Source organism: Vicia villosa, unplaced genomic scaffold, assembly GCF_029867415.1.
Source record: "Vicia villosa cultivar HV-30 ecotype Madison, WI unplaced genomic scaffold, Vvil1.0 ctg.001178F_1_1, whole genome shotgun sequence".
NCBI lineage: Eukaryota > Viridiplantae > Streptophyta > Magnoliopsida > Fabales > Fabaceae > Vicia > Vicia villosa.
In genome coordinates this window covers 192,137-215,372 of record NW_026705519.1, presented here as the reverse complement: position 1 = coordinate 215,372, position 23,236 = coordinate 192,137, and the positions used below count along the sequence as shown (strand labels likewise).

General features: G+C 35.2%; 2 protein-coding genes across 2 annotated transcripts; both read right to left on the bottom strand.

The window, feature by feature from the left end:
* Positions 1–11,682: 11,682 nt before the first annotated feature.
* LOC131633823 (uncharacterized) lies at positions 11,683–12,087 on the bottom strand. The gene has a single exon (XM_058904504.1). The coding sequence runs from the start codon at positions 12,085–12,087 to the stop codon at positions 11,683–11,685; it is 405 nt and encodes a 134-aa protein (XP_058760487.1).
* Positions 12,088–16,411: 4,324 nt separating this feature from the next.
* Positions 16,412–18,777, bottom strand: LOC131633810 (uncharacterized). Its single transcript, XM_058904492.1, has 8 exons — positions 18,531–18,777; positions 18,297–18,446; positions 17,833–18,012; positions 17,373–17,464; positions 17,231–17,295; positions 17,019–17,121; positions 16,799–16,909; positions 16,412–16,707 (listed from the first exon to the last, which is right to left on the bottom strand). Exons 1-8 carry the CDS (start codon positions 18,667–18,669, stop codon positions 16,576–16,578), a joined length of 972 nt encoding a protein of 323 aa, XP_058760475.1. The 5' UTR covers positions 18,670–18,777; the 3' UTR covers positions 16,412–16,575.
* Between the last annotated feature and the right edge of the window lie 4,459 nt (positions 18,778–23,236).

Below are 23,236 nucleotides of genomic sequence, written 5' to 3'. Positions count from 1 at the left end.
AGGCATGTTAGTGTTTTACTTTTTCAAAATTGATTGAGTTTTTACAAAGTTTGAAAATCCACCATTGATGTTGTTGTTGTTCTTCTTCACGAAGAAGATGAAGTTGGTGGAGAGAAATTTGAATTTTTGAAACTTGCTTTATTTTAAGTTGAGTGGTGTGTATTCCTAAATGACTACACCGTTTCAGCACAATTGGTTACCAACGCGCACTTAGTCTCATGCCACAAGTCTGGGGTTCGAATCCCCCTCGCCCCAGACTTTTTGTGAATTATTTTTCATTTTTCCACTTAGGGCTTATCTTCATATATTACTTGCTGAACGCGCCTTAAGATCAGCTTGTAGCGCCTGGCCCGATGGTTAGTGTTTTGTGCTGCAATGGTGAGGGCGTGGGTTCAAACCCTTGTGGCCACATTCCCTTCTTTTTTATCACTTATTTTCTTTAGTTTTTTTACTAAACTTTGAAAATCATTTAAAAATAGTAAAATTAATGTTTTTAATCCCTTCTTTTTTGCGTTTTTATTTACTTTGTGTATTTTCACATTATGTTAAAAAATCCCAAAAATATTTATTATTTTATCATTTAAAAATTAATCAAAAACATGTCTTTTATGTATTAAAAATCAACCAAAAAATCATTTTATTTTGATTATTTCTTCAAAGTACCTTTATATATTGTTGTGAATATTTGTTTAGGGTTAGGATATCATGTCTTTGACTTTTCCATGTACCCTTAGACCAATCCCCTTTTAGGATATGGTATTTAACCATTAATATAAATTAGGTTTAGGTGTTTACTTTAAACCCTAATTGTAACACCCTTCTAAACCCCGCGGAAATTAATAAAATAACTCAGAGTAAAACATGAAACAAGGGTGCCACAATTCCAATTATACCAAATTTTCATAAATCAATTGTCATGCTCCACTTAGGGGAAAATCATCCATTTAACAAATTCATGTTTCTATACAGCGGAACATTAATCAACAGATAAGCATAACATCATCTATGCAATATCTCACAAAATTACTCCAATAACAACAAAATAGAGTATCATCATAAACTCTAAACTAACGTTCCCCCAGTGTTACAATATCAGAGCATGACCCGACGCTATACCAAATAAACTGACTCATGAGCTAATCCTCACCGAGCCAAAAGCCGCTACTCGCCAATCTGAAATCATCAAAGTAAGGGTGAGTCTCATTCACAATTAACAAATGTTATCGAATCATAAACAATAACACGTCATAGTCACATTATTCATCCCATTTCATTATATTCAGATTGTCAGGAAGTACTCATCAACACACAACAACAAATAGAATACATTACCAAGAGACAACACCACAATTCATCCAAACAAATCATAACCATTATACAATCATCACATATTATAACATTGGACAATCTTCCATTCATGTTATAATAACACAAGTAGCCTAATGCAAATGCAACTATATGCATGTGGTACCAAATCTGGGATAACCCATCTCACCGATCCACCATCGTCAAGGATACGGCAACACCCACTCACTAATTCCACACAATGGGAATTAGCTACCACTGATCCACCATCGTCAAGGATCAGCCACATAATGATTATGAATGCATGTATCAACCATAACATGCTCATCACCCACAAAAATCAACCAAATGTCATAATCATCAACCACCACAATAATCAATAGCCACACACAGTTATGCTATTTCTCAACCATAATAAAATACATATTTTACATCAACAATATATGTATAACAAACACCAATTACAACCACCACATCATAACAGGTAAATCATTTATCATACAGTGCAACAACAATAACACCCCTCCCAATCGTGTACCAAGTACAACAAAGCAACTCATCAACGACAGAGTATTTACCTCATCATTCCTCAAAATACATGATAACCATATTTACCATGAACAACACTCATTTGCACAATTAACAGAAGCAACCACATTATCACAACATACATCATTGCACATATTCAATTATGCACACAACAACCATTGCACCTCATCAACTATGCAAAACCAGAATAAACCACATTTGAAGAAAATGATACTTTTTAAAATAAAATCAAGTTGTTATTATTTTATTCGTTTCATATGGTAGAACATTCAATTTAAGGAACAACGTCCAAAACGGCGTCTAAAACGGACTTACGGTTTGAAAGTTACACATCTTTACATTTTTCAAAGAAAATAATTATCGCTACAGCACGCGGCGCCACCCACAGTCCGCGGCGCGTAACGAATAGAAAACACGCCTTCGCGGCGCAAACACAGGTTCGCGGCGCGGAACGAGAAAATTACTCCGCCTTCGCGGCGCGCACCCACCTTCGCGGCGCGAACTGGCAAAAACCAGAGATCTCACATCGATTGACAGCATTACGGGATTTATCCCAAAATCCCCAAAAACCAAACCAAGTTATGTCATGAACCTCAAATACCACCATATCAGCCACATACATGTTATAACACAAATATAACACACAAAGAGGATCATTCAATCATCATAACAATCATATAATCATACAATTCATCACGTCAAACAATTCCCATCAAAATCATCCCAAAACCCCAACCTAACATATAACCAATTGACACAAACAATGCATCTAAATCAGTCCCATCATCTATAATACGATAAAAGATGTTAACCGGAAGAGTCCCCCCTTACCTTAGCCAAAGATCTTGATTAGCCCTCTTCCTCTTCTGTGCCTCTTTCACGTATCAGCTTTCCAATCTCTCATCTCCTCTGCTCTGCTTTTCACGTTCCTTTTTCCTTTTTCCCAATTTTCCTTATTTCCTTTATTTTATGAAAACATAAAATAATTAGTAATGGGCTTACTCACTTAGCACCCCCATACTACTAATCTCACCACTCCAGCCCAATGGCCCTTAATCCATAATTCTCCAATAATTCAACAAAATACCAAATAATTCTAAATAATAATTTAATTTCCGATTAAATTAAAATTAGAAAATATGGGGTGTTACAACTCTCCCCCACTAAAAGAGTTTTCGTCCTCGAAAACATACCTCAAGTAACTGGCTCGTATAAGAGTCCTCCACCTGACTCTCCAGCTCCCAATTAACATTACCATCGATCAACCCTCAAAATCCATCTGACATAACCAACAGGAAACATGTTTCATACATTCAAATCCCAGTTCTTGTGTCGCATTTGACTATCCAAAAGTATACCACTCGCGTTATCTCCAAAAGGTTAACGACAACAGAACATTGAGGTACAACCTATACAATACGCTCAACAAACGAGTAATACAATTACACAATTTATAGTATGATCACACTTGATCAACAATACAGTAATGGATCCCTTCTACCGAACGTACCAACCTTAGACACGCTTTTCCATTTGAGCGATAAGGTAATACTTACACTTTTCACCAACCGCTTCCTTCAAGAAACTCAATACTCATATTCCTTTACCATTGAATTCCAATTATCTGACTCCTCTTAAATCACACCAGTAATTATCCAACACGTTACATTCCGCTTTTTCCGCACTACTCTGACTACTCGTCACAATCATCTATACCAAATAGATTTCTGAGTCTTACCCGATTCCGACTCTCTTTACTCATTCGTTTCAAGAATCATTCTTCATCATTCATGGTACCAATCTACCATTTAGCAATCCTTACTCGCATCCAACAAAAACCAATTCCTGATTTACTTCCTCTATTTAAACATCCTAACCATCAGAACAAGTACACACTCATCAGCCTCAATATACCATCGCTTACGAAATAGCTCAACTAAGTCACGCTCTCTACTAAGAATCAAATCAACTCCGTCCTTCATAGAGTGTAATTCCTCATTATATATGGAATCTACAATAACCCCTTAACAACGACACAAAATTATTACAACGTCATATAACATCAACTCCTCGTTTTAATTTCGCCGAATACATACTCGTTAACTACAAACAACCGTAATAACATATTCATCATCTCGACAATTATTCAAAAGAGTTATAATTCTTCGACACGACATCCTTACATCCACTAGATTCTAAATCCAACATATAGATCAATACATATTCTCTATGTAGGCTTCCGACATATTAATTCCTTACTTCCCGCGAGTAGTACTCATAACACTACTCCACATCACACTTTCGCTGCGCGACTCTGATTACCCGTCTTAAGTCATCATCCACCATGTTACACCCTTTCATATTCACTTCTTCATAAGTTCACACAACATAGTGAGTGATTATTCTCACGGCTTAGTATTCATCACATCTTAAACCATTAAGGTAACAAAACAAGCTTATCTCTTCTATATGATTCCATCTACTACCAACAAGAGATTTAGGGTGATCAAGTCCTAAATTTGTCAATATTAGTGGAAATCATATTTAAGCATAAACCGTCGTTACTACATAATAGTGTCCATTCTCCGAGTTTGCGCCCAAACTCATTAACATCTTCATAGTCCAATAATTCACTACGGTGTCCTTATAGAATATCCTTCTGAGGCTCGAAACATCAGTTACACAAATCCAATCACTCAACCTCATTACATCATTTTCGTCGATTCTGAATTCACCGCCTTTACTTTGGTAATTCAAAGTCAACCTATCGATCAACTCAACATCGTCTTTCTGATCTTCTCTAATCTTGTTAAGAATACCACTAGTCATCTTCTAGCATACCCAATCTAACACTATTAGGAGTGCCTTCACATATCAACTCAGGTCTCAAAAATTGTCCAATTAAATCCAACTCATTTATCATTAGCACCGACATATTTAAAGACTTCCTACGCAACACAGTAGCACAACATTCTCCTTACCAGGATGGTAATTCGAACCAAAATTACAATCCTAGAAAAATACTCTAATCATCTCTGCCGCCTCATATTAGGTCCTTTCTGATCAAAGAGGTACTTCAGCTCTTATAATCCCAAAACACTTCGAATCTTAAACCATACAATTAACCTGCAAGACCAAGACAACATTCATAACTCGTGGTCCTACTCCAAATTTTACGACATCTTTCGTGCCTAATTCTCATTCCACTCGACATCTCAACAAAGTCTTCCTCACATTCTATAGGTGTCAGGAATCCTTTAAAATTCTTCTTCTATACTTATCATTACTTTGCCATCACAAATACGATTCCAAGAGTTCTAAGGTTTATTCCATCTTTACTACTAATGCACTCTTCCCTAAAATCCATCGGTATTCAAATCATCTCTGTGACCGAACATCTCATCGACTTATTCATCAATAACATGTTCTACTCCACGTCGTTTCAAACAATCGCGGTAGTAGGCATTCTTATTCACAAGTTTCACGCTTCTATAAACGACTTCAGAACCTCTCCTCGTAGGGTCACTCTACTGTATTTATAACTCTCCCATAAATTAGAACACAATCCCTCCTCCTCGTAGGTTCAAACGGCACATTAATCCGACACTCGGAACCCAAGATATGAATTTTCCAATCATTGTCCGAAAATGCAACACTGACATCATGCAGCGACACTCTATACGATATATCCAAAACTCCTCAATTGGTAAATTCAATTCTTAAAATTACTTCTCAAAAAAACCTTCCAAGTATTCCTTCGATCCATTCAACACTGACACTGACATCCCGTGCAGTACCAATAAACAAGTCTAGTTATAAGAACAAGAGTAACCGTAACTTCACCTCTTTCCAACGTCATCCTGTCACAATTAAATATGTTACAGCTGCTGCAACTATTTTTATAACAAAGTACATCTCGTTAGCTTTCCGACGCTTCAAACGGAACTCAAATCGGATGTCCAGAACTCCAGTTATGAATTTTCGAAGTTCCGCAGCTATTCAGCAATTTTCCTGCGTTTTGCTTACGAAAATCTCTCTCCAAAACTCATTCTCTTCAACTCTATCACATTCCAAACAGCCCCTTATCATATCTCTTTACTTCCAAACATCATTATAACTTGAGCAACACTTCCCATCGCCGAAGCGCAATTTCTGGAACATTACTACATCAATCCTCTTCGCAAACTTGCAGCTGAACCTCTTCTGAGTCGTAAGGCTACTCAACTGACAGCTTCGCAGCACACCAGCAGAGCTGACACATTGCAACTTTCCAATTTCCTTCTCTTACAATAACTGTCAATTACCTCTAATCATCTTCCTTCAAGATGTTCCAACTCAATTCCCAGTGAAGTCTTAATTCCAAGTCACCTTCAATTCGGAAAACAACAAACTCCGACAACGCTCGCACTGTTGCCAACAACAGCCTACTGAATCAATCATCTTACAACTGAAACATAACTGAGAAGTGAAACTTCTCCCCCACTTGTTTCAATCCAACACCTGCAACAAACAACCAAGTACCGACAGTGATTCACTCACATGTCGCGTACCAAGGAATGAAATGCCGACAATATACAACTGTCGCGCAACTCAACTGACTCAACAATTGGCCGGACGGACCGACCTGCTCTGATACCACTATTGTAACACCCTTCTAAACCCCGCGGAAATTAATAAAATAACTCAGAGTAAAACATGAAACAAGGGTGCCACAATTCCAATTATACCAAATTTTCATAAATCAATTGTCATGCTCCACTTAGGGGAAAATCATCCATTTAACAAATTCATGTTTCTATACAGCGGAACATTAATCAACAGATAAGCATAACATCATCTATGCAATATCTCACAAAATTACTCCAATAACAACAAAATAGAGTATCATCATAAACTCTAAACTAACGTTCCCCCAGTGTTACAATATCAGAGCATGACCCGACGCTATACCAAATAAACTGACTCATGAGCTAATCCTCACCGAGCCAAAAGCCGCTACTCGCCAATCTGAAATCATCAAAGTAAGGGTGAGTCTCATTCACAATTAACAAATGTTATCGAATCATAAACAATAACACGTCATAGTCACATTATTCATCCCATTTCATTATATTCAGATTGTCAGGAAGTACTCATCAACACACAACAACAAATAGAATACATTACCAAGAGACAACACCACAATTCATCCAAACAAATCATAACCATTATACAATCATCACATATTATAACATTGGACAATCTTCCATTCATGTTATAATAACACAAGTAGCCTAATGCAAATGCAACTATATGCATGTGGTACCAAATCTGGGATAACCCATCTCACCGATCCACCATCGTCAAGGATACGGCAACACCCACTCACTAATTCCACACAATGGGAATTAGCTACCACTGATCCACCATCGTCAAGGATCAGCCACATAATGATTATGAATGCATGTATCAACCATAACATGCTCATCACCCACAAAAATCAACCAAATGTCATAATCATCAACCACCACAATAATCAATAGCCACACACAGTTATGCTATTTCTCAACCATAATAAAATACATATTTTACATCAACAATATATGTATAACAAACACCAATTACAACCACCACATCATAACAGGTAAATCATTTATCATACAGTGCAACAACAATAACACCCCTCCCAATCGTGTACCAAGTACAACAAAGCAACTCATCAACGACAGAGTATTTACCTCATCATTCCTCAAAATACATGATAACCATATTTACCATGAACAACACTCATTTGCACAATTAACAGAAGCAACCACATTATCACAACATACATCATTGCACATATTCAATTATGCACACAACAACCATTGCACCTCATCAACTATGCAAAACCAGAATAAACCACATTTGAAGAAAATGATACTTTTTAAAATAAAATCAAGTTGTTATTATTTTATTCGTTTCATATGGTAGAACATTCAATTTAAGGAACAACGTCCAAAACGGCGTCTAAAACGGACTTACGGTTTGAAAGTTACACATCTTTACATTTTTCAAAGAAAATAATTATCGCTACAGCACGCGGCGCCACCCACAGTCCGCGGCGCGTAACGAATAGAAAACACGCCTTCGCGGCGCAAACACAGGTTCGCGGCGCGGAACGAGAAAATTACTCCGCCTTCGCGGCGCGCACCCACCTTCGCGGCGCGAACTGGCAAAAACCAGAGATCTCACATCGATTGACAGCATTACGGGATTTATCCCAAAATCCCCAAAAACCAAACCAAGTTATGTCATGAACCTCAAATACCACCATATCAGCCACATACATGTTATAACACAAATATAACACACAAAGAGGATCATTCAATCATCATAACAATCATATAATCATACAATTCATCACGTCAAACAATTCCCATCAAAATCATCCCAAAACCCCAACCTAACATATAACCAATTGACACAAACAATGCATCTAAATCAGTCCCATCATCTATAATACGATAAAAGATGTTAACCGGAAGAGTCCCCCCTTACCTTAGCCAAAGATCTTGATTAGCCCTCTTCCTCTTCTGTGCCTCTTTCACGTATCAGCTTTCCAATCTCTCATCTCCTCTGCTCTGCTTTTCACGTTCCTTTTTCCTTTTTCCCAATTTTCCTTATTTCCTTTATTTTATGAAAACATAAAATAATTAGTAATGGGCTTACTCACTTAGCACCCCCATACTACTAATCTCACCACTCCAGCCCAATGGCCCTTAATCCATAATTCTCCAATAATTCAACAAAATACCAAATAATTCTAAATAATAATTTAATTTCCGATTAAATTAAAATTAGAAAATATGGGGTGTTACACTAATTCCAAAACCTTAATCAAAAACATGTTGATATTTATTTATCCATGATTAATTAGGCTTGTTACCTTGTACATACTTGTTGATTTAATCCATGTTTTGTACTTCATTGTTATTTTCATTATCTTGTTAAATCGCTTATCATTTGTTATGTTATGGTTATCTAACCCCATGTTTACTTATTATATTCATCATTCATCATTCATACAGGAGCTTGAACCCAAGGGTTTAGATACATCCACCCTCTTTTATTAATCATCATACTCACTTGTTTATCCTTGTGTCACATGATATCTCACACACACACACACACACACACACACACTTGAGGAATCCTTTGTTGAATGCTTAATTTTGTTGGTTTTTGTCCAAAAGGATGGGAATGTTTTTTACTAAAATTGTCAAGGTACTCAATCTCCTTTTCCACCCTATTTTATCCTGTGTTTAAAAGTATTGTTAAATCTTTTTTACCTTGTCTTTTAATTGGTTTAGTATTGTTAAAGCTTAGCCAATTTCCTTTGTTTTGAAACCTTAGTATTGAGAATAGAATTATTCCCGGTGAAACTATTCTTAATCCATTGACCTTATATTTTAAAGCTTGGTCCCTTTTTATGTTTTTTTTTAAAATTGTTAAGTATTTTAAAGCTTAGCCTTTTAAAACTTGTTAGGTATTTTAAAGCCTAACCCTTTTTTTACAATTTTTTTTGTTAAGTGTTGTTAAAGCTTAACACCCAAAAAGATTTTGGTCACTTTGGCTCCCTTTTAGTTTTTCCTTTTTAAGAGGAACTACAAAAGCTCTCCTTTTCTTAAAAGGGGTATGTAGGCCTAAGATGCTATTTCTTATTGAGCTCACTTTCAAAAACTTCTTTTCCCATCCCCACACTCTTTTTAAACAAATTCACATTATTTTCAAAAGTACAAAAACAAAACAATAATATTTCAAAGAGGTTCCCATGGAGTACCATGGATATGAGGGATGATTAAAACATTCTCCTTGTATAACAAATCCCCTTACCCAAATCTTTGTTAAGTTTACTAGTTTTGATTTTAAAAACTTCCGTGGGTTTTATTCGCTCTTTCTCCCATTCCTTTTGGAAACAGTAAAGCGCAGTGACGACTCTGTTTAAAACAAATGCGCTAATTCTTTCCCATGGCTTTAGTCTCAGCAATTTCATCGCTACACTTGGTATACAACTTCTAATCTTTTAACACTTGCAACACCACGCACAAATGATTAGCATGTTCTTCTTTTCAATTTAGAATAGATCAAAATATCATCGATGAACACCACCTCAAACTTATCCAAATATGAATGGAAAGTCTGATTCATATATTCCATAAAAACATTTGGCGCATTAGACACACCAAACGGCATAATAATATATTCGTAATGACCATACCTCGTTTCGAAAGCCATATTCGGAATATCATCTGGTTTAACTCGGATCTGACGATAACCCGACCTCAAATCAATCTTACTAAAATATTAGCACACACCAACTCATCCATCAAATCATCAATCCTTGGAAATGGATACTTATTCTTAATAGTCACTTTATTCAATTGTTTGTAGTCCACACACAACCTCATAGTTACATATTTATTCTTAAATAGCAATACATGCGCACCACACAGAGAAACACTCGGTCGAACAAAATTCTTCTCGAGCATCTCTTCCAATTGCTTCTTTGATTCATTCCACTCGGAAGTCGACATTCTATAAGGATCCATCGACAATGGACTCGTATCTGGCACCAATTCTATAGAAAACTCTACTTCACGTTCTGGAGGAAAATCACTTATATCATCTAGAAATACCATAGGGAATTCATAAACAACCGAGAGTTCAACACTCGCAGCTTCACGGTCACTCTGCAACGATGCAAACATTGCAAACATCACGACTGAAATTCTGGTATCAGATATAGGATGTTGAATGATATGTCACGACACAAATATCTGTGGACTAAACACTATGGCGTAAGACGGTAAACAACATCAAAAATAGTGCAGAAAAAAATGACACAAGGAATTTTTTACCCAAATCGGCACAACCTTGCTACTCTAGTGGCTACCAAGCCAGGGATGAAATCAATATACGATAATATCAATTCAAAGTTTAAGTCCCCCGTTTACAACTTCTCACTTAATCAATACCCTTTCTATGACTTATACCTAAGACTCACCTAGGTATGAGGCCCTCCTCAAATCCCTTCAATCACAACCAGTGAAAAACAACACACTTAAAAAAACATAGAAGTCACTCTTTAAAAACACACAATTTTCAATATTTAACAGCTTATGTGAACTGAAAGTAATTCTCATTGCTTAACAGCTTCACAGAACAAACATTCAACACCTAAAGGTCTGTGAATGAACAAATATGTAACGTACAACACATCCAAATAAGGATTCCTAGAACCCTAACAAAATACAAATATCAGTTCCACCTAAAACTAGGTTGAGACTAGTCTATTTATAGGATTAGTATAAACTGGGTTGGGCTTCAAAATCGCAGCAACGAGGTTGCACAAAGTCTGTTACTTGATCTCCAGGAAAATAGGTCTTCAATCCAATCTTTCATAAATTGTATCCAATTATAAAAATAGTGAAAACCAACATGTATCTCTGATTGAGTCGATCTTGGATAACACATAATCTAACAAAATATTCCAAAATATTTTGTAGCAATAAAACGGCTGATACACTTGACAAATCAGCTCCTGCAAACACGATGTCCTACTCACCATGTTGTAACATGTTGTTCGACATGTTGAAATATGTATGTTAGGACATTTTATTCAACATGTTTCTGTTAGGTTGGTTTTACCAAAATGCCTGCCAATCTTAGAGAAACAACAACGGCTTCATCTTTAAGGCATTCACTCACTTGCTTAGCAGTCAACAACATAAGTTCTCTGTTATCACCAAACTTGGGGAACCTTAACGTCTTATTATAAAAATTGATATGAATATATTTGAATTCCAACTAGTCCATCACAAAACTCTTATCAAAGATGGTCAAAGGACATTCCTTACAAACAAAGGTAGTAGTAACAGAACCACTAGCAGGAGTATCTATTACCATACCACCATCCATATAAGACAATAGCAATCCCAATATAGTAGCACAATCAAGCAAAATAAACGAATGAGTAGCACCAGTATCAACAATAGAAATCAATTCGATACTGGTAATAAAACAGTTACCTCGAATCAAGTTGTCCTTCTTGGAATCTTCAGTCCCACTCAAAGCAAACACTCTACCATTAGTCTTGGCAGCATTAGCATTCTTCTTCGATTTCTGGAAATGGGTGCTCACATGATCCTGTTCACCACCATTAAAACAAGTCAGACCATTGTGTTTGAAGTTAGATACACGATGACCGGTCATACCACTTTTGTAACATAAAATGTTCAAGAAAACTACGGTGCTCTAACTTCTCGATTGCACCATAAAGGTACATAGAATTCAAGAAACTCTAGCGAGCACAATAATTATTAAATACATTTGTTTATTCATGCATTTAATTTTCCCTTGGCAAGTAAGTAGTATTGTAGACACGCCCTTTGGATAGAAACAAACAAAAGTGGATCTTATGGAGTACCATAGACGCGAGGGGTGTTAATTTCCTCCCCTTGCATAACTGATTTTCGTACCCTTTTCTCTGGTTGTGAGACCTTGTTCTTGTTCGTTTGAGGTTTACTAATATTCCTTTCCCTTGATGGGATAAATATGTTCAGTGGTGACTCTGCTATTTTTCGTGGTAGCGATAGGGCCTAAACGGGGCGGGCATGTCCGTTTTCCACCCCTACTTTTGGCTCTGTTCAAATTGCTTTGAATCAGTCTTTTCACTTGATTTGAATCACAGGCTTTCAGATTTGAATAAAACTTTGTACTTGATTTGAATCACACGAGAAATGGATCAAAAACTTTATGTTTTCTTGTTTCACTTCACTTAGTCATTTGACTCAAATCATGAAATGTTGTTGACTCAAACCTAACTAATTTTTTCCATCCATTTTTGTGCTAAATCTCAAGCACATATAAATTCATTTTTTCATCTCATTTCCAAACAAAACTTAACAATTATACAATAAATACCCTCTCTCTTTTTTTTTGTGTAGGGATGGTTGTCTGATCGTCGTCCAACCTTGTTCTTTATGGCTCCCGGGGAGTGTCGATCCTTGCGGGGAGGAGAACAGACCCGTTTTTAGGTTACTATGGGTTGCGCCTTCTTCAACGGCGGGCGGCGGCGCAGTCGTCCTAGCGAAGGACTTTAGGACTCGTACCGTTGTTGTCTCCGTGGGGTAGAGCATGAACGTCAAAGTCCTCGTATTGTCGTTGTTCCGCGAGGGAGAGTGTGAAAGTGGTCCTTCTCCAATGCTCCGATAATTTTATTCTGCTGGTAGATAAGAGCGTTCATCTGGTTGAGTGCCGCGAACAGGGCCATCATGGTCGAATCGGCGTTGGGAGGCACCATAATTGGCTGAAACTTCTCCAGCGTATTTTTTGGACCTTTGTGGGTTCCGATATATTAGACGGTGTTATCATCCGCGTCTTTCGACGAAGGAGAAATGATGTGCCCATCTCTCTTCCTAGGTGTTAAATGTAGGTCATAGACTTAAAATAAATATAGGTGGCATCTTCATAAACACTTTTTTGTTAAATGTTGTTTTGTTCCGTAGATGCACATACGAAAGATTTCGTAGATGCATCTACGGCACTTCCGTAGATCTACAAAAGCGTTAAAACATAGTGAAACTTGAGATTTTTCCAATTAATTAATTGAGAAAATCTCAAATTAATTCCCCAACTAATTAGGAAAATCCAAAATTAATTAAGTACATGGCATCTATGCAAGCGACTTCGAAAACAGATAAATTGACTTTTTTCAAAAATATTTTTTTTTCAAAAATGAAAAAAAATCGATTTTTTCAAAATAAGAAAAGTTAGTTTTTCAAAGATAAAAAAAAAGTCGATTACATAAAAAATAAGAAAAGTTAGTTTTTCAAAGATAACAAAAAGTCGATTTCATAAAAAATAAGAAAAGTCGAATTTTTTCAAAATTAAAAATGTCTTTCTTCATGAAAATAAGAAAAGTCTGTTTATTTTTAAAAATAAAAAATTCGACTTTTGTCAAAAAATTTAAAAAAAAAAAGTCGATTTTTTTGAAAAGAAATCATTTAACTTTTCCAAAAAAAAAATCCATTTTTGTCAAAAATGAAAAAATTCAATTATTTCAAAAAGAAAAAGTCAATATTTCAGAAAATAAATATATCAATTTTTACGAAAATAAGAAAAGTTGTTTTTTCGAAAATAAACAAAATTAAATTATTTTTCAAAAAATACTTTTAAAAAAATTAAAATAAAAAAACTTTGTGGGAAAGATGGGAGCCTCAAAGCCCTACTTGAATTTTAAGGGCCCTTAGTTTAGAGTGTACACTTATTTTGGGACTAATTTATTTTGAAAATATTCTTTGTACACCTGCATGTAGAGTTGTTAAATAGGTTGGTCCAAAGTGCACTTGGCCCGACCAGATCTTGCCCTCAAAATTTACCAAAATCTTTTTTTAATGGGTCAGCCCGAAGTGCGCTTGGCCCGACCAGATCTTGCCTATGAAAAACTTTGGCCCGATGGACTGGCCCAAAAAGACAGGATGGTGTTTTTAAAGATATTTTGCGATCCGACCTGCGCTAAATTGTTGGACTTATCGGTCGGCCCGATTAGCTGAGCTCATTTTGACAGCTCTACCTGTATGGGGTGAAAACCTCCATTGAAATTCCAAAATACTCTTCGGAGATGCATCTCCGAAAACATCAAAAACAAATTGGAATTTTGATTATTTCGGATATGAATATCGAAGTTACCCAATAAATTTGTCCGAGGTTTTTTCGAATATGCATATCTTAAAAAATCTTTAAAAATAAGAAATTTGAGATATTGGTTATTTTGGATGTGCATATCCGAAATAACCAAAATCCAATTTTTTTCATTTTATTTTATTTTTAAAAAATACAATATTTTAAATTTAATTTTACAAAGATAGTATGTATTATATATAAATTTAGAAGACCCAAATAATTTATTTTCTCAATAATTTTTTTTAATTAATTATAAATTTTAATTTTCTAATAATTTTTTATAATTAATTTTATATAAAAATAATATGTTGATTTAAATATTCATTAGACAAATATTATTATTATTATTATATCTTGATTATAATGGTATATATTTAATAATATATTTTAATTATAATGATATTAATTGTATTAATTCATCTTGATTGTAATTTTATCTTGATTGTAATGGTATTAATTGTATTGATTTACCTTGATTTTAATTTTTAACAAATATTGAGTTTTTTCGGATATGCATATCCGAATAATCTCAACATCGAAAATTGGGTTATTTTGGATGTGTATCTCGGAGGACACTTCTTACAAAAAAAAAGAAAGTATTTTCAAATGTGCATATCCGAAGACATTTTTTTTCTAAAAAAATAAGGTGTTAAAACCACCACTTTTTTTTTAAAAAAAAAAAAAAAGTGTCTTCAGATGTGTACATCCAAAATATAGAGATATTTTGAAATTTTTACCGCGTGTCCCTAAGAATGCATATGAGTGTATAAAAAATTGTCTTTATTTTTATAATTTTAAGCCCATACATTTTGGAGGCCTTAAAAGTGAGGCCTAAGCCCCTTAAATTGAAGCTCTAGTTGGGCGAATGGTCTCCATTATGAGCTGAAAATTCAGACCGATAATGCATAACTGCCAGGATTCCAGTGAAAAAGGTAGATGAGTAACTCATGTTCATCATCTTGGATCAACTTGGATCAACTGTCTCGTAGTTTCCGGAGGCGTGGGCGGAATTTCCTATTACGGGAGGCAAAACCGTTTTGCTAGTGGCGTGTAACGTGGGGAGACAGATGATGACATATCATCGCGTGAGGGGCACGTGAGAAACGTATTCCCCACAGGCCTAACCAATTGGATCAATGTTTTGGGCCGTCCCCGACAATGGGGCAGCCAGAAACCTAGTCCAAAACAACTTTTATAATAGGTTAATTTAAAAAAAATGATTTGAAGATATGACATTCATTAAAAATATATGCATAAAAAAGACAATAAAATATTACAGCATGCATTATAAAAACGTGTGATATAGTTTAATAAAATAAAATATCTAAGCTTATATATTGGACGAAAAGATATGATGATGACATTCATTAAAAAAATATATAGAAGACAATAAAATATTACAATTATGTGATTATTATAGTACATTTTTATCATAATTAAAAAATTGAGATAAACATAAGTTCATAATGGAAAAAAAGAGAGAATATTTATTAAAATAAAAAAAAATTTACTTTGTGGAATAAATAATAGTAAATAATTAAATAAATAAAATAATAAAAAATTATAAATATATCCTCAATTTTAAATCTAAAATTGCCAAGTGACTTAACAACTTTTATATATATAAAAAAGTAATTAACAGAATAAATAATAGTAAATAATTAAATAAAATAATAAGAAACTACAAATATGTCCTCAATTTTAACTCAAAAATTACTAAATAATTTAATAATTTTATATATTTTGTCTCTGACTTAACGACTTTTATATATAAGATACAATCATACAAAATCTTTCAAAATTTTTATGTTTTGTCTTTGTCGTCAAAATAGTCTACTAAAATCTAATCCAATACTCCAAAAAAGTTTTTATTTTTATTTTTTGCATCATCCTTATTTGTCATGTTATTAGTTGGATACAAGGTACAAAAGATGCATTACAACTTACGACTACTCAAAGCAAAGTTTATCAGCCACTAATACACATGTTGGATAACGTTTGTGTCAGTGTAGTCTTTTAAGCTGCTGCTTCTGCTACAGAAGGATATGTTTTGGTAACATAAACAGGATCTCCCAGTTTAAGCATTTTCCCATCCCCTTTAGCAGAAGAATCCTTCCATTTCCAAACTACATTCTGACCAAAGTAGATCTGCACAAGCATTTCACATGTAACTTGACATCAATGAAACCACATGGACTTTCATTGATAATTTGATGACTGAATGAATGTATTGTCTCACCTTTTTCTTGTTTTTTAGGTTTGGTCTTAAAACTTCGCCAGAGCGAACTTTCGTGAGAGTTTCATATGGTTCAGTTCCAGGTGTTGCTGTCTCTTGATCGATTGTTGGTACCTGACCATAATATACGAATCATCGATCATGAAAGTTGGACGCATAACTAGATTATCAAACAACACCTCAACCCCGAAGAGGTAGGAAACTAAAGATTAGAACTTTTTACCTTACAACGGGCACATAGCTTGACACCCTGAAATGAAAACTTGTTTATTGTGATATCTCTCCACAAGTCTTCAGAATATGGCTCACAACCTTCAACAAGGATACTGCACCATGTGCCACCAAAATATCAATTATGTAATCTAAACTATTAACATATACTATGATATAACATATATTACAGCAGGTGATGAGAAGAGATGAACAAATCGATACTTGGGTCTGAAACGATTCATAGGTATCGGCTCCTCTAGAAGCTTGTTTAGTGCATCGAGTGAATCCTGAAAGCAACAAATGACAAGTAAGAACTAAAAACTTAATAAGTAAATTTCGACTTTGTTTCCCAACTGCAACTGACCTGAGATACGAGTAAGAACGGGTAACCATCACTGAACAATGTCATATGCTGTCCCTCAACATAATCAGGGTCTACATTTCTAACTTCTGAAACTGCATTTGGAAACAATATTACTCTAGAACTATCACGGTTATTTATGCCATGCACATATTGACTGCGGTTCATAGAACCATTGTGCATTACATACATTATACATATGTTAAATTGAGTTTTGTTCACACTATGTTAAACAATACTTACTATAAAAGCAACAAGTTAATCCTAGTAATATATTCATGTGTTTTCAAAACCGTTATATAGTCCGTCTAAAGAGTCCTATATTAAATCAGATATGCGTTGAACACATGTTTATAAGTGTAGGAAGTTCTCACTTTACAAGCCAATTTTATAAGACTGAGTTAATCCCAACCCAAAATTTTAACATTGTATCAAAATATATCCAAGGTTTCAAAGACGTTACCAGTATTGAAGCGGGCCAGTTTACAAGGATATCCAAAATAATCGGAGAACCACTGCGCTGCTTCGGGTCCCTCATCCCAGGCAGGGCCGGTCCATTCCCAGACTGTCATTTCATCTACTACTTCATAATGCTGTTTCTTCATACAAACTTTGAGAGGTTCCATTCCAGGTGCTTTCACCACTGTAAAATGAAAAAAAAAAATAGAGGAATTGAATCTGGTACACAAAACTTTTACCAATTTCCCTTCAAAAAGTAATTTCTATTTTAAGTGTTCATTTGCCACCTACAAAACACAGACCCAGAAACATGACACCGACACCGAGATACCGATATTGATAATAATTAATCACAAGTGTCGGTGTCTATGTCAGACACCGATACTGACACATCAGAGGTGTCGGTGCTACAAAGTTTGCCACAAATATTAACATGTGTTGAGGGGACATAAGATAAATGTAATATACCCATGAAGGAATCAGTAGTAGGTTCCCAGTTTTCAGAAAAAGCCTCAGGTGGAAGTTCAACATCAATTAAAGCAAACTTTGGTTCAACTCTTATGGTACATGCTCTTCCTTTTGAGTTCACAACCACCCACTGTCGATCCCACCGAATTCCTAACAAGTAAAAATGTTGAGTGAAAAAGTTGCAATTAAATTCAAATAAAAGAGTACAAGAAGAAGGATAACTGGATAAGGTACCAAAAGGAGTGAGAGGAGCAGTAGGTAGAGAAATTCCACGGCATGACTTAATAGGGTAGCTGAAAATGCCGGTAACTTTGGCTTCAGGGGGTCCTAATTCGGTTGCAAGGGTCGGTGCTGAAGAGGATCCTACACCCATGTTTTCTTTCTTGTTTTCTCTTTCTCTTTGTTGTTAGATGATAGAGTTAATAATGCACACCCACTATTTTGTTCTTTTGTTATAATTTTTGGAAATCTCTTCATGGGTCTCTTACACATAGCCGCGGTGTTAAAAGTCTCCTCGTGCGCTGTATTTTGGGAAATATCATTTTTTTAAATATTTTTTTTTCGAAGGTGTATTTCCGGAAGTCTTACAAATATAGTGAATTTTTGAAAAATTGAAATTAATCCAGTTCATCAAATCTTCCATAGCTATATCTATGGAAGGTCTTGAAAATAGAATGTTTCGTAAATGTACCTACGAACATTCTATTATATTTTAAATCAATTACATTTAACTTAAAAACTCAATTTTTTTAACAAAAATGAAACATCAAATCTAAGTGAAGCCAATCTTCAATTTTCTTCAATGTTTATGTCTCGTGGAGTAGGAGTCACTCCTTTCAAGTTCTTGGGAATTATGGTGGACGATAGTCCGAGGAAGACGATGATGTGGAAAGACGTTATCAAAGACATTAGGAGGAGACTGGACAAGTGGAGAGGGAGATTTCTTTCAATAGGAGGAAGGATGGTGTTGATAAATTCGATTTTAAACGCTATTCCTTTGTATTCGCTTTCGTTTTATCGAGCACTTAAGAAGGTTTTAAAGGAAATTAAGATTATTCAAAGGAACTTCTTATGGAGAGGAGTGGAAGGAGGAAGAGGAATAAGTTGGGTTAAATGGCAAACTGTGTGTAAAACTAAAGAAGACGAAGGTTTTGGCATAAGAGACGTAGATTGTATGAACGTCTCGCTTCTCATGAAGTGGAAATGGAAAATTTGTACAGAGGAGGGTGCGATTTGGACAAAATTACTAAGACATAGGTACAATAATCCAGAGGTGAAGATGTTCGCCAACGACACAAGAGTGATAACAAAGAGTGATTCTATATGGTGGCGAGACTTAATCATGATCAATGACTGTGCTGGATCACAGTGCCTGTCAGCCTCTGATTTTTTTCTGTGCAGGGCTAAAAGCGGAGCTATTGTGTCTTTCTGGTTCAACAGGTGGGTGGGGAATCAAACACTGTCGGAAGCGTATCCAGAGCTGTACGCCAATGCGAAAAACCCGCTCTTGTTAGTGGCTGAGGCAGGTTTTTGGGACGGTGACGAATGGACGTGGGGTAGGGAATGCTGGCTGAATGATATGGATGATAAAGACAAGGATTTGTTGAATTTGCTGCAGCAAGAGCTGCCGGTTCTATGCAGGAAGAATTCGGGAAGAGATGAGGTTGCCTGGATGTCGGACGAAAACAAAGGTTTCTCCGTTAAAAGGTGTGTTATTGAGATTATACAACAAGAAGAGAGTCCGGGGAAGCAAACGCAAGAGCTAAGGAGATTAAGATTTCTGTGGAAGATTAAAGTTCCTTCAAAGGTGAGTATCTTCGGTTGGAGGTACGTTTATAGTAGATGATATAGACTGTTGATGTGTTTTCTGTTTTCATGATTTGGAGAATACCAATCTTCTCTTTGGTTGCTGTTCGATAACAAGCAGAATTTGGATAAAAGTGGTGGGACAATGGTTAGGTGATTTCGTGATCCTGTCGAGTGAGGAATTGAGGAATTACTTGGATCACTTTGATAAGATTAAGCCGATAGAAGAACGATTAACTGTGGGAATTATATGGATAACTGTCATGTGGAATTTGTGGGTGATGAGAAATGCCATTCTCTTTGAAGGTAATATCTTTAATTTCGATGAGTGTTTCTCCACTATCGTTCTTAGTTCCTGGAAATGGTTTAGAGTAGTTAACGGTTCTTCTATAGCTTGTAATTTTCATGTTTGGAACACTTTTCCTCTATCTTGTATAAAGAGGTAACATGTAGTCTTTGTATCTTGGTTCTCTGTGATTAATACCATTATTTATTGAAAAAAGTTATAGTTAATCAAAGTAGTGCAAATTTGATATTCCATTTTTGTTAAAAAAAAATTGATGTTTAGGAGTGAAATGTAGTTTATTTGAAAATATTACAGAATGTTCCTTAGGTACATCTACGGAACACTCTTTTTTCAAAACCTTTTGTAGATGTAGCTACGAAAGATTTCATAAACAGAATTAATTTCAATTTTCCAAAGGTTCACTATGTTTTTAATGCTTCAGTAGATACACCTCCAAAAAAAACTAAATTTTTGAGAAAAAAATGGTGCTTTCAAAGGTACATCTACGAAAGCAGAGGACGAAAATGGAATTTCGCCGAATAACTAAGACATTCATGGGTGGATTGAGATATTCTCTAATTTTTTTTGTTTTATGTAAAAATAGTCTTTTAATTCCCTATAAAAATTTAATTTTTGGTCTATCTATTTAATATCTTTTTGAATTTTGATTTATCTACTTATAATCACTGGAGCATGATATTGTTCTTTAGTCACGACTCTTCAATCTAGTTTATTTGGTGAACTAAGAACCCTTTTTAATTTCTATCATCATAAATTTTTGGTTTATGCCATGTCTCTCTTAAGACTAGTCTTGTGTGTGTTAAGTATGTTAGCCAGGATTGTCTTTCTTTTCGGGTCGGGTGTTTTTGGCAAAAACAATCACGAATTTAATAAATTTGTTAATTAACTTAAAACATTGGAACAATTTGTGTAAATTAAATGTATGAGAAAGTGTGTGCGCGAATTGAATGTGCACGTTTGCACAAGAAAAATACAGAAGCTTTAATTAAAGAAGGGTTTGGATAAAGACGATAAATGAAATATGCAATAAAGGACATTAAAATAAGAATGTTCCAATTAAGAAAATATAAAGACGATAAAATAAATGGACGCAAACTCTTACATGTTTCTCCCAAAAAATTCCGCTCTTTGCCTTGGGTATTTCAGTTTTATAAAGAGATGTATGAATTTTTGCGACCTCGAATACAATGTATGAATTTACTATTTATACTAATCTAAAGATAATTGTCGACAGAAGTTAATCCCTAAAAGATCAGACATGATTCTCACTACTTGAATGTCTGTGTTCTGACGTGCTTTCCCACGTCTTCAAAGAGACAATTGCTGAAGGACTGAATGTCATGCTGATAACCATCTTTCAACGTACTTTTGAACTTCTCAACCCCCTTCAAGGCAATCTAATACAGTTCCAGTAGCACTTGTTGAAGAATTTCTTCGCTTACGTGATATTTGGACTTATAAAATTATTCTAAGTCCCAGACAATTGGTGACCTTGTCGAATCTGACCATTTGGTCGAAATCTCCTTTTCGAGATTTTAGACATGATTAGAGGAGAGAGTGATCCTAATCTTATTGATTTGTTATTGAGATTCTTTCAAAAAAATTTACCACGATTCGTCGAACGCTTTTGGGTCAACGTGTCTGATAAGTTAAAGCCCCTTCTGCCAGTATTCCTCAATACTTACCATCTTTCAACGCAATTAGCTAATCTTTTTTTGACTATCTAGTATTCTTTGTTCACTTTCGCAATCTAGAATTTACAGGCTAATAAATGGTCCCAAAAATGCTGCTTTCGATCATATGTGGCATATGGAAGAAAGGTGGCATTTTTTTGTGACAGCTCGACGCTATTAGGGTAGCTTGTACATGTCATGGTCATCATAATCACTTTCTACTAAGTTGTCATGTCACAGACGTGCGTGCAATTAGTAATCATTATCTCCGATTTCTATGGAGATTAATAAGCCATTAAATTAAATATAATTACAAAAGATTCTTTTAATTTCATTTTTTCCCATAAGCTGGCATGCATTTGTCGATTTGGATATGCCATTTGTCCAAATTTTGGAGGGAAACCCTAAAATGCTTTCTTCTCCTTTAACCTATTTAAAAGATTTCTTTTTCAACTTTTCTTCTCCTTCGCCATTTTCTTCATTGAAAGCAAAAACACCAGAGTTTCTTACTCCCACTTCCGCTATATCTTCCACTTATTTTTCTTCCAAATCATCTGAGAAACCAACAATGGCTCCTAAAAGCACATCCATTAATATCCCGGAACCTTCCATGGAGGATGAGAAAAAAAGTTTAATACTCTGACGTATGGATACCTTACTATATTCCAGATACCAATTATGCTTTTATGGGTTTCCTTCTCGGGCGTATTAAGAAACCTTACATCTTGAAATATTTCTTCCCCAGTTATCCCTCATATGAACCCTTGGTTTTCTTTGACCAACTTATCGATTTTAGCTTCTTGAAGAATAAGGTTTTTATATCATCTCCTCGTGTAGTTAATGACCCTGCGTATATCAAGTGGATGGAAAAGGTTTGTAAGCTCTCTCTAGGTGCAATGGATTGGGATATTAAGCCCGTTCGAATGCCTAAGGGTGACACTGGATTTATTTATCCAACAGACACCTCTCACACTCTTCGATATTGCTGCTATTATTGGTCTTTGACCAACTAGAGAAACGTTTGAGCCCTCAACCCTCACCAAGACCAAACTTGTATTCGAATTCAACAAAACTGCTTACAACACATTCATCGAAGATAATTGTGCTTTGAGAAATTTGTGGGAGATCATGAGCACCCGAATTTCCTCACTTAT

Bases quoted from the DNA above. Each gene is read 5' to 3' on its own strand.
- LOC131633810 (XM_058904492.1), bottom strand. From the start codon at position 18,669: ATGGGTGTAGGATCCTCTTCAGCACCGACCCTTGCAACCGAATTAGGA. The intron at 17,122-17,230 runs GTATCGATTTGT...CACATGGTGCAG, and splicing joins ATGAATCGTTTCAGACCCAA to TATCCTTGTTGAAGGTTGTG. The intron at 16,910-17,018 runs GTAAAAAGTTCT...TATTATGGTCAG, and splicing joins AGCTATGTGCCCGTTGTAAG to GTACCAACAATCGATCAAGA.
- LOC131633823 (XM_058904504.1), bottom strand. From the start codon at position 12,087: ATGACCGGTCATCGTGTATCTAACTTCAAACACAATGGTCTGACTTGT.